The following is a 13896-nucleotide window of genomic DNA, read 5'->3' on the forward strand; positions in this document are numbered from 1 at the left end:
AGTTCTATAGTGCTAGCTACGTACATTTAGATTTGAATACTTGACAGAAGTTTTTATTTTAACATACAGGCTATAATTTATTTTATTATTTGCTCTTTGGTAAGTAAATCTCCTGTCTCGTTAAGGTGAAGTGGCCCATTTTATATATTTTACAAGTTATAAAAATATATTAACAACACTTTGGCTTGCAGTTGTGCTGTTGCCTTCTGTTCTTCTAGAGAGGAATCCAGCCCTGCCATTCATATGTAAATTAGCGTAAGAATAATTATGGAATATAAACTATGTAAGTCTTTCATTTTACACGCTAGAAGGGTATTGGAATCACCTTGATCAACCCAGCTTCGCTGCCACATAAAACAATATCATTTGCTGTGAGGAGGCTTGTTATCTTGCTACCAACTGATAATCTGCCTAGCTTCTGCTGGTGTTCTCTTAACCAAATCTGCATATGTAATGCTTATATAAGATTGAAAAAGTACAAGATTTGTAGGATAGGAACAACTTAAGAACACTGGACACAAATTGGAAATATTTTAATCACGAGAAAAATGATCACCTGAATTATACTTGGAGATGAACTACAGTTCAGGTAAATGAAGTCCTCAACCACCGCCATTGCCCGCACTTTTGTTCCTCTTGACATTGTTATTGAAAACCGAGGCTTTCTGTGCCTTCTCCATTCCTGAAAACTTACAGAAGTCATACTAGGCTGATTACGTTCTTTGTTTAATAGTGATGGAATCTGATGCATACCTTTATACTTGATCCCTCAACAACCGCACCTGCACAATATAACCAACCTTTATACACAATTGTTGAATTTATTGGTTTGTTTTTCCTTCTCCAGCTGTTTTCTGGTGCCCTTATCTCTATCTTATGGTCCTCAGTTATATCTACTTCCTGTAAAAATTTCAAGGACATTATGACTCCAGAAGTGCACATGTGCATATGTTATGCTTATGACCTCACTGACCTGCATGCTTGAATCTGTAAAACCAATGTAAACCTTCCCCTGAGCTACATCTAAGCTTTTCACGTGTTTGTTTTTGCAAATAATCTGAATTCTTCTTGATGAATCCCAGACCTGAATGAAGTGTTCCCATCAGATATTCATTTCTCTGGATAATGCTAACATAACTTAATATGTGAAGTTTACTATCTAAAAACCGATTGCGAACAATGTGCCGAAAGTGTTCAGAGGACTTGGATCTCTTATATGAAATTTCTACTTGACAAGTTCTCAAAGTTACTTCTTGTACCTTAAGGCCTTTACTTTGTGTGACCACAAAGATTTTTTCACCATAAGAGGCTACTTTTTGAATGGATTCCTTCATGTGTATCACTTCAACACATTCCAATTTTTTGTTCATCATTTTCCACACCTGTAAAAGGAAGAGAGATGCATGAGTTAATAGCATTTTCCTTTAAAAAAAATTGAGCATTATATTGACTTGAATAACACATTTACCCTGATAGTTTTGTCCACGGATCCACTTAAGAGGCTATCCCCTTGGTTTGAAAGTGCAAAGCAAGTCACAGGCCTTTTGTGCTCCTTGACTTCCCACACAAGAATTGTTCTTTGTCCTTTGATGTCCCATACCTGTTTTGAACTTGTAAGTTCCAGAAATTGCAATTTCCACAGGAAGCACAGAATCTAGTTGACTTGTGTTTTGAGAATTTTTAGATTATAAATGACAATTTTAGTCCTGGTTGATGCTTTGTGACTAGAAATTAATTAACTTGATAGTTTGTGAAAGGGACCTATATGTATTAGGAAAATGCAGTATATCTTGAACAAAATTTCTTTCAGTTGTCAACGCTATGACAAATATGTCTTTCATACATCCATACCTTAATTGAACCATCAGAGTATCCAGCATGGAGCTGCCCCTTGTAGAAGATGAGCGCAGTTACAGCTCCATTACCACTTTGACCTATCTCCAGACTTTGTGTGTGTACACATGACACGCGCTGCACATTCCATAATTGCATAGTAGAAGTTAGAGGCTTCTCACTTTAAACTTATATTTAAATCAATACAAAGGAGTATATAGATTATTAGTCGTTATCAGATACAGCTGAGCCCCACACATTCTGCAAGGAAGTATGTAACTTTATGGCTTCTGTTATGAGACGAAACATAATCCTTTCACCTACTGCAGTTTGATCTAAATATAACAGAGTAAAATGCTAAGGTCATTATCTAAGCAAGAGAAATTGGAGTGGTTCTCCTTGGTTTCATGAGCTTAACTTACGTGATAATTGAGCTAGATTTTCCTGTGCTTCCCTCCCTGGCAGTTTGTACAATTTTTTAGGTCAAAATGAACCATCTACATTAAGATATATCTATATTTATACAGTATTAGCGCGGTGCATGTTAAATTTGTTATTTCATATGAAAAAACTACTGCAAATAAGGACTATGTCAATTATCAAATAGCAACAATAATGGTTGTGTGTTTTACGAAGTCCAGCATCTAAATTACAACCTTGAGATGTGGCTAAAGCCTGGAAGTAGTTAAAAATTTTAGTCACTAAAATAATCACTATAGAAATTTTTTACATTGAAATATATTCTTTTTCAGATTTATTAAGAAATTGAATTGAAGGGGAATAATTAAATAGTTTAATGAAAAACTGACCGGTTGGTTGGGAAGGAAAAACTCTGTTACATTTAGTAATTCCTCAGCCATCCAAGTGACACCAGAAAGGCGTCTAAGTGATTCTCGTAAACCCTCTGAAAAGTTCAGTAATTTCTGCTTGGCTGCATAAAAATTTTAAGAAATTGAGTGAAGTATGTGATTATAGAAACATACAAATCTCAAGAAAGTAATTTTGGCTTTATAGTGCATACCTTATGCTGTAACAAATAGACTTTGATGTTTTTATTTTTTTATTTTTATTTTTTATTATGCTTGCTTGTTGGGTGGACTGTAAAAGCTATGGCTACTTCTGTCCCTAGTCCTTATTACCTGTTTCATTGTGTGTTTCAGTTTTCACTTTTCAGATCACTGCTGTTTATATATTTATAATTTATAATTTATTATGACATAATTTTGAAGCCTGAAGCTATATCTTTATTCATCCACCGTGATTATGTGGGCTTTATTCTGGAGAGTTGATTGTGTATGTTCCATGCATCTAGAGTAATCAGAAAGAATGCACTAGCCTTTGTGCCTTGAATCGACCAAAGAGGAACACTGAATAACAAATTTCGAGGGTATGTCATCTCAGCAGATACGGTAGAGGAGATGGGAGCATCTTCTTGGAATGAAGATCTTATGCTAGTTCTACTCCAAGATACAAATAGAATATTCACTGATATCATTTGGCATGACTTCTGTTTCCTATAAAATAATTCTGTTTCTTATAAAATAATATGCATGAAGACTTTCAACCATCAGCATTACCTTTCCCAGAAGTGTAATTGTACACGCACAAACATGCTAGCACTCTCTCCTCAAGCTCTGAACCTGGATGGAGAAATGATGCTACTTCATTCAACAAAATTTCACAAGCAGAATATCTGAGGTTACTTTGACCAATAAGTGCCATTTCATTTCCAAGCCATGCAATAGCTATGAGACATTCACGTTGAACACTCTTTGTATTGCTTCGAATTCCCTTTCCTAGAGAATTGAAGACAGAAGTCCCAAATTTGATCACTGCTCTTGCAACCTTCGAACTCCATGCACAGATTTCAGAATCCTACAGCAGTTTGAGGTAATATCGAATCAAAACCTGCACTACTGACAGAATATGATTACAATGCTTGATTATCACCTGTAAACAAGGGTCAAACCAGTCAATATTTCTGAACATATTCTTGTGATGTGCAGACGTCAACCCCGTTTTCTTTGCTAACCAAGCAGCAGTATATGATTCTCCTGTCCAAGAATATGTTCCTCCAACATTTGAAAGAATTAATGCTGATAGTAACTGTGCGTTGGAGTTATCTTCACAAGTGACTGTTTCTAATAGGACCTGCATTGCCTCTTCTCTGAACCTTCTCTTAGAATTTGATCCTACCTGAAAGAGTATTACATCAAACTTGTAATTTTTTTTCACGCATCATTATTTGCTAAAATTATAAAATACTACTATTTGATGCATGCTATCTTTCCAAATTGTATTTGCTATGATATGTAGGATACTTGAAATATGATGACACGACTTACAGATCCATCTTTGTCTGAACTTATAGGTTCACAAATACCTAAGAAATATAAGGTGGGGTATACTCATGCTTCTCTTGACAAAAGTTCATAACTCTGTGATATATACGTATGTAACCTTGTCGTCGTGTTTGGTATTTTGGACATTGCCATGCCCGACATCTGTGCTAGTGTTGAAGCGTGTTCACAAGTATGAATGTCTACTAATCATAAGCTTTTTTTTCCACAAGAGGAATGTCTACTAATCATAAGCTTTTTTTTCCACAAGAGTTCTCACTCTCTTATAGTCATCATGCTTATTACTGATCTACAAACCGAGGGATCTGTAGACAAATTCGGTATGTTGAATCTAAGTGGTATCAGCTTATAAAGTATACATACGTTAGATCTAGAAGTATGCAAATACATCCATCATCTTTGGTCGCTAAGTCACTGATCAACATACCTTTTCTGAAAATTTCACTTAAAAGCCTTCAGTCTTAACTTGTCGACATGGTGTCACCAATTTCAAGCAGAAGGTCTTTATTATTCTTCAATTGTATAGAAAGGAGATAACCCCCATGTCTCAGTATCTATATCATGAATCATGCCCATAACCTAAAAGGTCATTTATGTTACCTCAAAAAAAATTTCTTTTAACCTTTTCTTTCTTTTAGGTTATCCATGAAAAGGAGGTAGCATTCTCTCAATCTAATGTACGCGATTATGAATCTGAGTTCAGAATGGATTAATGAGTGTACCAGAATGTCCAGATGAAACAGAAGATTTGCTGCCAAAATTCGATGCTTGAGTTCAGCTTGTTGCACACAGTTCATTAACGTATGCATTATACTGGCCCCTCCCTGCTGTCGTATCCGATGGAGCAGATGAATGGCTGATGACCTGGTACATGTGCAAGCTGGAACTTTAGAAGATAACTTAAAGTTGATGTAAATGACATATTATCCTTCCATGAATAACTGATTTTTTTTGTTATTGTTCTTAATGACCACAGGGCATTACTGAAACTGTCAAAATATTAAATGAATAGAAATTAAAATGCAATTTTTTTCCTTGACAGTTTATTGTCTAAGCCACTTCATCTACTTGTTTAACTTATGCTCATTTTTCAATTTTAAACCATAAGTTTCAATTTTTGTTAAGACGAAAAAAATTGGCCAGTTGTCAACATGAACATGTGTAAAAATATCATACCTTGGAATACGAAGAATCTCATGAAAATATTCGAGTGCTGCTGATTTGGCACGGCTTTCATTACTTCTTAAAAGATGGAGGAAAGGGTCAACAGGAGTAATTTGAGATAAAAACTTCTTGCAGTTCCCATTGAGACGCATACACCTCACAAAAATAGCTGTCAAGGCTGTCCCTTCTTCCAAGTTTTTGTTCATTGCAACATTTACAAATTTGGAGAGAATCTTAGGAGAACTAATAGCTGCCAAGTGTATGTTATTCGTGACATAATCAAATGAAGTTACTAGAATTTCAATCATAGCTATTGATGCTGCCGTAGGTGTCAAAGGAAGTGAGATTGATTCCTTTTTTTGACTATTTGAGTTGCAAGCAACCTCCACCAGAGCTGGTAAAAGTTCCAAACTTTTTATCTCAGAAGGTGATGGATTCAACATGTATATAACAATAGCAGCCTCATGTACATTTTTCTTTAATGCACTGGCTAGGTAATACAGATGCAAATCTTTTCTTTTGATTCCCTCTACTATAGTTTTGTCTTCTGATATTAGAACAGACATTATAGACACTGAAGCCCTTATAACTTTCTCTTTTCTGGAAGTTGAAATCATGGTCATCAGTTGGTCAAAGATTTCTTGCTTCACTGAACTATATTTCACTTCGGTTTTATTGTTCAGCAATTCCCATAGAGTTCTAACCTCTAAATCACCATCCGTTCCACATCCTGTACCATCTGTGATGCATAGGCTTGAAACTGCCTTCTCAAACTTACCCAAAAGTTCAATTTGCGATTCTTTTTCGTAAGTAGAACTTTCGTCGCTCCAGTCTTTATCATTGCTTGAAACATTTATTCTTTTCCTTGCAAAATTTCCGTGGTGAACTAGTTCATGTAGGCTGTGTTTTTTCCGAAACTTAGATGAGAAACTTCGGAAACATCTGATTTCATGTGTTGATGGTTTTCCAGGCGAGATTTCTTCTTCTATGTAGTATCTTGAGGAGGCGTTTGATTCCATTCCCTTTAGATCCAAAATTGAGAAATTTAAGTTGCTGACTGTACTATAAGATCTGCTAGGTAATAGGCAGCTAGTATTTGCTTTGCAGTTCTGTGCTTGCATTGGCCATCTAGATGTATCTGAAACTGTGTTTTCAGGTAAATATTTCCTGTAACAATAAACTGTTTGAGAGTAAGAAAACTATAGAGGTCATCATCATTTTATACCACATTGATTTATTGGACTACTATCTGTTGACATTTAACTTTTGATAACTCAAAAACATACCTTTCACCAATATTGGATGTTAAAATATCTTCATTTTCTTGCAAAGCCTTTGCTGCGATCTCCTTTTCTTGATGTACTTTAGCCTGGTACGAGAGAACTGTTAAACATAAAGCAAAAAGTTCTGCCTCTCTCTCTCTCAAAAACTTTTTAGGTGAAATACTCAAATTGATTTTTTGAAACTTGAAAGTGAGTTAATCTACTTATTATTAGTTTAAATATTAAGTATAGTGATCTTCAGGGTAAAGATTTAATCTTATAAACAACTCCCTGCACGTTCTACATCATAGTTATTGTTTTGTAAATCATATTTTTAAGATGATGAGAAGATGAATCAAATGCCTTATCATAAATCTGTTCTGTCATTCCAGGAGAAATTTTGGAGGTCAGACTGTCTAACCTATATCTCTATGATTTCATCTAATTCCATTGAATCTGCAGGAACTAACACAAGCATGGAGCTTATGATCTTATACTATGCGAGTCTCTGGCCCCAATATGTTTGTTGTTTTACCTCTGAATCTTCAGAATCAGTCTGGGAATCTGACTGGGAGTCCTCTAGCATATCTTGGAGGCATCTGATATCGAAGCTCTCATTGATTTCTGGATCAAATTCCTCATCCAAGTATGTAAGCAAAGCTTTTCCATCCCTTGGTTCGGCAGAGTTTTCATATTCCTCTGGACTGGGGGCAGGGACCTTTGTCTTCTCTCTCTTGACATTATCTTGATTTTCAAGTGTGGTAACCATTTTATCCTGGTAAATGTTACAGAAATAATGAATTCGAGCCAGCATTGTAGGTTAATAAACTGTTTGGCGATCATAAGTATATTAATAAACTGTGGCATAACTATATCAAATAAAGACAATCAAGCATGATGCATGCATTTATTTCCTTTCTCATTCTCTTTAGATGGCATACGGAGAATTTATATCAAATTGTTACTCTTACAGGCTCAGTAAAGAGATAAGATGTTAACTTTCCAAGGTCAACAGCATTCTTTTTTTTTTTTTTGGGTCCAAAAATTCAACAACATTCTTCTATAACTGTCACTTGGTTTCAGAAGAGCAAAACATGATGCTCATGGCCTTCATGGGTCTAATTTCTTTTGCTTCAAAACTTTCATCGCCTTAAAATGAACTTCGATTATAAGAATGTCTAAAACTCCTACTTTAAACTATTCTCAATGACTTTGTAAGATTACATTTCTGGAATCACCGTTCTCCTGAATTTGATGCTGTTCTATTTTCCAAGGTTGAAGAATAGACATTATAAATAATACATGCATTTTACATATGAACATAAAATTTACTTCTTGATATGAACCTGAAGTCCTAAGCTACTCTTCATATGATTTATATAGAGTTCAGAGATCAGCAGTATATTTGCCAAGAGATACCTACGTCCTGAAGTATTGTCCACTTAAGTTCTCGCGCGACTGTTCCCAAACGCCTGCGACTTCTGAAATTTCTATACCTGCACAAGAACGTTAGCCGAGGATGAAAATTTCCCTGAATGGTAAGTTTCTATAAGGTCCTAACTCTTTTCGTTTCAAAACAATATACGCAAGTTTTCTAAAAAGAGATACCAAGATGGCATTGCTTGTACTTGGCTATCTTGTTACAGTAGATACCAATTATGGTCATTCAGCGGCTTTATGGTTGATGAAAGAATTAAAATATACCCCCCCACCCCCACCCCCACCCCCCCCCCGGGCCCTTCCTTTTTCGGAGGAATTTGAAAATATATATGTTGCTTGCTTTCTGCCCATTAGAATGTCATAACTCCAATAGGCTTTTAAATTTGGCAGTACTTGTAAAAGCTCTGAGAAAAGGTGACCCTTTCCAGAGAAAAAGCAGAAAACAATCTTCCCTTTCCCTAACAACTAATGATCTAAAAGCTGACAATTTGAAAAATGGCTGTTACTTTCATCTTTTTTCAAGCACGCCATGAACTGGTCCTATAGAATCGACTTGTATCATTGAAGCAAAAAGTCAGCATTCATTTTAACAAAATAGATAGGGTTAAGTGCGGATGGGCTCCATGTATTTTCGCCAAATTGAACTTTCTACCCAAATTGTAGTTCTGTTGCTGCAGATGGTCAAAAAAGTTTCATTCAGGGGGTAGAACCACAGGGTAGTAAGTTAAAATTTAGCGACAGAACAGGGGTTCTATCCGCAATTAACTCAGAAAGATGTGCTACTTACTGACTATTCATCATTCCCTCTTCGTTCCACGGAGGTGCTTCCCCATATGAGACCACCTGATAATACATTAACCAATCCTTATACCTCCTCGCCTTTTGCCTCGCCTTTTCATCAGTCACCATTGGTCGAAACATGCTCCTCCACAGCTCGGGTGCAAATTCCAATCTAACAGTACTTGGCGAAGCGAGCACACACTGTAAAAAGTGTGTTGTCATCTGCCACTCATCCCCTCTAAGCTTCCTAACCAAGCAAAGATAAAAATACGTGCAACAAACTATGTACTCATTCCCAACGCCAAGGGTACTCCCATCTTCGTCCAACTGCGCGGGTATCTGCAGCATCTTCTCAGAGCTTTGAAGGTGGGGGGCCCTGTCTTCGGGTTTCTTTGCCTGTACCGCGAGCTCGAGGCTCTTGATTCCCCAGTAGAGGTTCGAGAGGACCGAGTGGTCGGAGAATTCGAATGAGGTGGCGGCTTCGGCGGTGATGCCTGCGGTGCATTGGAGGTGGAGGGATTTTCGAGCGAGGGGGTCGGAGAGGAACTGTTGGATGTGGTGGTTGACAGTGGAGATGAGGTTGAGGATTGAGTTTAGACGTGGTCTCCGTTTGAGGTGAGAAGAGGTGGAGGGGGGAGTAGCGGAGAGGGAGGCCATTGGAAATGCTTGTTAGGAACAGGAGAATGCTGGGGAGGAGATAAGGGGAGTGTTTCTAGTTGGAGAGGGAGGAATAGGAGTTGAGGTGAGATGGAACGTTCGTTTGGCTCGTGACAGCAAAGACAAAATGTGGGGATGAGTAGGGACAGAGAGGAAAGCGGAGGAGAGGGGGGGGGAGTAGAGTGAGAAGAGTGTGAAGAAAAAACGAGGTATTTGCTTGGCTCAGAGCTTGTTTTTTTTTTCCTCCCCCCTGCAAGGGGGAGGAGACAGGTGTACTCTTCGTTCTTCCTTTGATGATGCAAGCATTACTAGGGATCTATGGGACTTGAGCCTTTTTTTATTATTATTACCGTTTTTTGCTGTGGGTAAATTTGGATGAGATTTACCTCTGTTTTTTTTTAAGAGACTTCCAAAGTCTCTACTATTATTATCCTGTAAAGTTTTGGGGGTTATTATTGAAAATTGTAACCGTAATGGTCTGGAGAGATTGATCATACAGCTTAAGGGGTTATTTTGAATTAGGAAATTAACAATTTTCTTATGAGAAAGAGCGAAAAAGGAATAAATTACTACTCATTGACTCTCAATCATGCTTCTGAAATTTCTATGCGTTAGTTTTGCATTTTAGTTGGTCGTACGCTTCACAGCTCAAATCAATTGTTAGTAAAGTTGGCTCTAACAACAGAAAAGAAGCATCGGGGGCAAAAGGAAGTTGGTATTTTTTTGAACGTAAACTACGATATGAAAATTATTGAGTGAATGGGCTGATATAAATTATAGGTAATTACACTAAACCCTTCCAATAAATTGCAGCGTTTTGTAGTAAGCTCCTAATAACTTTTAAAATCGCACTAGACCCCTAATAACTTTTGTAGAAAACCTCCACTATCTTTTTGGATAAATTGCACATGCCTCTTTTGTTTTTTCTTTTGCTCGAATTTATTGGGGTTATCTGCAAAATCCGGAAATTATTATTATTATTATTATTACTTTTTTTTGGGGGGATTGTTATCCAAAGACATTGGAGGTTCCTTGCAATTTTAAAGTTTTTGGGTGTTTACTGAGAAATGCTGAAAGTTCTTGGGGGTTAGTGTAATTTTACCTACATTATACAAGCGTTTTATGTCAATTTCAATAGAACCGATATGTTTTCTTTTCGTTTCCGTAAAATATGAAGTTTTTAAAGCAAAATCTTGACGATAAGGGAGGTCTTCTGCAGTTCACGCATATATAATTGTAAATGTAATCAAAGTGATTTTTAAATCGGTTTGCATAAATTTGAATGTTAGCGCAGGAACCAAACTATAACTTACGAGGTGAAATTATTTTCTGCTTTACCCCTCCCCCTTCTTAAAATTGTACATCAATCTCCACGCTCAAAATATCCATGAGATCGATTAGCGCTTGAAATTTTCTCTCTCTTATCCATGAATTAGAGGCCTAGAGTCCAAGATTCCTCTCTACTCCACACTGAAACAAAGTGCACGGGCTTCACACAGCTGTGTCACATGCCAGAGCCACGGCAATAATTGAAGACGTACAAATACATAAGTAGGAACGAGGCAAAATAATTCATTCTTATAGATCATCCATTATAATTAAATAAAACACAAAACACAAGATCACAGCCTACAAACATAATTCTAAGACAACTGCAAAAGACATTGTTATGAAATTAATTACAGTTGCAATTTGTTACAATTGTTGATGTAACTGTAGATTTACTTCTTGTATGATACAGGATTAATCACTTTGTAATCGAAACGGAGTAGATTAATCACCTTGTTATCGAAACGGAGTTATGGTCTTTATCTATATATGTGCTACATAGGATGCATGTAAGACAACTGCAAAAGACATTGTTATGAAATTACAGTTGCAATTTGTTACAATTGTTGATGTAAGTGTAGATTTACTTCTTGTATGATATAGGATTAATCACTTTGTAATCGAAACGGAGTAGATTAATCACCTTGTTATCAAAACAGAGTTATGGTCTTTATCTATATATGTGCTACATAGGATGCATGTATTTAATACCTATAAGAGAAATAGGAGTCTCTTTGCAACACATTGACATAAAGATCAGAATCTAACACTTGTTGATATTGTCTTTATTGTCGTTGTTAAGAGAAATTGGAACACAGCTCAACATTTTTGTACTTTCCTAATTTATGTGTTGGAATCGGTCTTAAGCAACTCAAGTTTTAATAACCACGACCATCTCAAGCATTTTTGAGGTTCTAGGCAGAGAAAAATATTTGGGGCCTTAATATTTAAAAAATAATAATTAAGTATTAGTTTTTAAAAAATAGATTTTATATAAAATTTAATTTTCTTTCTTTTTGAGATGCAAAGTTACTAATTAAATTTTTATATTCAAGCTTTGATAATAAATCCTTTTCAATTGATAAAATTGCCAAATTATTTAATCTTTCTTGAGACATTGTTGAGCGTAAATAAGATTTTATTAATTTTAATTTTGAAAAACCTCTTTCTACTGAAGCTGTACTAACAGGTATTGTCAATAGTATTCTATAAGCTATCCATGTATAGGGAAAATAATTTAATTTTTTATAAGGTTTAGTATCTCAAGTGCTGTTTTTAATTCAAGATTTATTATTTCTTTTAAAACTTTTAGTTCTGAAAATAAATCTAAACCATCAATATTAGATAATATGTCATGCTTTAAAAAGTTTTCAAGATGCAAACATTTTTCTTTTAGAAAATCATCATCAAGCAATTTTAATTTTTCTACATCATACAAAAAATCAAAATTATCTTCATATATCTTAAACTGTCCAAAGCTAATTTGAAGTGAAGAAATGACATGATCAACTATATAGTTGAAAAAAATTAATTTTAAAAGATTCTTCAGGCGAAAGTCTCACCTCATTAGTTTCATTCTCATCAAAAATTTTCTTTCTTCTAATTACACGATTTTCACGAAATTTTGGTTCTACATTTATTTCATTGGCAATCTCTTTAGCACAAATCATAGCAGATTTGAACCCATTTTCTCTATAGTCATTAAAAAAATAAAACAAGACCTTTTAGCTGATCTAATGCAAAGGCAATGTTCATATCTTTATATTGTAAAAATTTACTAACAGTGTTAACTGCAAACAATATATCATATTAAATAATCATACCTAATAAAAATTTAAAATTTTCAATCTCATTTGTTGCTAAAGAAATTGCTTCACTTTTTGTTTTAGGATCATCACTAGCTTCTGCTAGTTGATATAAAGCATCTCTTATTTGTGGAGCTTGATTTTTTTATTGCTTTAACACTTTCAAAACAACTTTCCCAATGTGTTTGTGACAATGGTTTAAGAGTTAAATTAGAAACATGGTATTGCAAAATTTTCCATCTTTTTATAGAAGAAGAAAATAATACGTTGCGTCACACCAAAAAATGTTATAACACTAGGACAAGAATTAGCTATACCACAAAGCACTAAATTAAGACTATGATAATCACATGGTGTATAAAAAACTCTAGAATTTATATCTAACAATTAAAAGCACCATAATGCCACTAGAAAAGAACCTTAGAGGGGGGTGAATATGGTTTATGCTAATCTAATCCGATTTAATATCAAATAAAAACTAATTAATAAATATCCTACCAAATATGATATAAGCAAGATATGTGAAAGGATATTAAACTAAACAAGGGTAATATAAATATAGACAATATAGTGGATGAAACAAACAATGAGAGAATGACAATAAAGATGAACACAAGTATAAGTGTGCCAAGCCAAACTCAAACAAACAATATGATCACAGAGTTCGGACCTTCCGGCATACGTCTTCGCTCCCCACTCCCGTGAAAAAATCCACAATCACACCATGTTTTCAACGCTCACCCGAAAATGTTTACAACGACACACTCGATTTTCTAGCTCACTGAAAACTTTATAACACTCACAATGTAACTACACTAACTACCACCTTAAGTGTTGGTCTCTAGCCCGTATCCTTCATCAAGTGCTCAGATTTACTACATCTCTCTAGACTTTACTATCGACGCCACTCTTCTTGGAACCGACCCTGTCTCTCACCATACACTCCTCTTGGTGTACTAGTGTAATACAAAGTGAACCTCACAATAATAGCTCAATACAAGTGTTTGTTCTCTACTATGGATAAGAACACAATGAAAGCTCACTCTCAATATCACAAATCCTACAACCCAAATTATACTATGTATGAAATACTATAAGCTCAATGTTGGTGTGTGTAACAATGAGAATAAAATCAAAACTAAACTCAAATAAATTCTAGTTTATGAAAATGAAAATTAAACATATAAATAGCTAGATAAGAGTTTAGAAAAACTTCTCTAGATGACAAGAGAGAGAGAGAGAGGGGGGGGGGGGGGGGGGAATTTT

General features: G+C 35.4%; 1 protein-coding gene and 1 long non-coding RNA gene across 3 annotated transcripts; one reads left to right on the forward strand and one right to left on the reverse strand.

Annotated features, from left to right (window-relative positions):
* Positions 1–10007, reverse strand: LOC109850821 (putative E3 ubiquitin-protein ligase LIN-1). 2 transcript variants are annotated; one of them, XM_020420884.1, is made up of 17 exons: positions 8847–10007; positions 8043–8115; positions 7155–7394; positions 6644–6726; positions 5370–6524; positions 4916–5057; positions 3784–4029; positions 3411–3708; positions 2643–2764; positions 1852–1971; positions 1469–1600; positions 1260–1382; positions 974–1084; positions 754–900; positions 557–682; positions 326–442; positions 1–232 (listed from the first exon to the last, which is right to left on the reverse strand). In XM_020420884.1, the coding sequence occupies exons 1-17, from the start codon at positions 9494–9496 to the stop codon at positions 215–217; spliced, it is 3903 nt and encodes a 1300-aa protein (XP_020276473.1). In that variant the 5' UTR covers positions 9497–10007; the 3' UTR covers positions 1–214. The 2 variants fall into 2 exon arrangements, with proteins under 2 accessions (XP_020276473.1, XP_020276474.1); XM_020420885.1 differs by lacking the exon at positions 8847–10007 and having other exon boundaries at positions 8039–8106.
* On the forward strand, positions 3624–7197 carry LOC109850823. The gene is made up of 4 exons (XR_002249558.1): positions 3624–3723; positions 3840–4037; positions 4832–5060; positions 7082–7197. It is a non-coding gene; the product is annotated as an uncharacterized LOC109850823 (long non-coding RNA).

Source organism: Asparagus officinalis, chromosome 7, assembly GCF_001876935.1.
Source record: "Asparagus officinalis chromosome 7, Aspof.V1, whole genome shotgun sequence".
Lineage (NCBI taxonomy): Eukaryota > Viridiplantae > Streptophyta > Magnoliopsida > Asparagales > Asparagaceae > Asparagus > Asparagus officinalis.

Excerpts from the sequence above, each read along its gene's own strand:
- LOC109850821 (XM_020420884.1), bottom strand. The coding sequence starts at position 9,496 with ATGGCCTCCCTCTCCGCTACTCCCCCCTCCACCTCTTCTCACCTCAAA. Across the intron at positions 3,709-3,783 it reads GGTTTGACCCTTGTTTACAG|GATTCTGAAATCTGTGCATG; the intron begins GTGATAATCAAG and ends AAACTGCTGTAG. Across the intron at positions 1,383-1,468 it reads CCGTGGACAAAACTATCAGG|GTGTGGAAAATGATGAACAA; the intron begins GTAAATGTGTTA and ends TTCCTTTTACAG.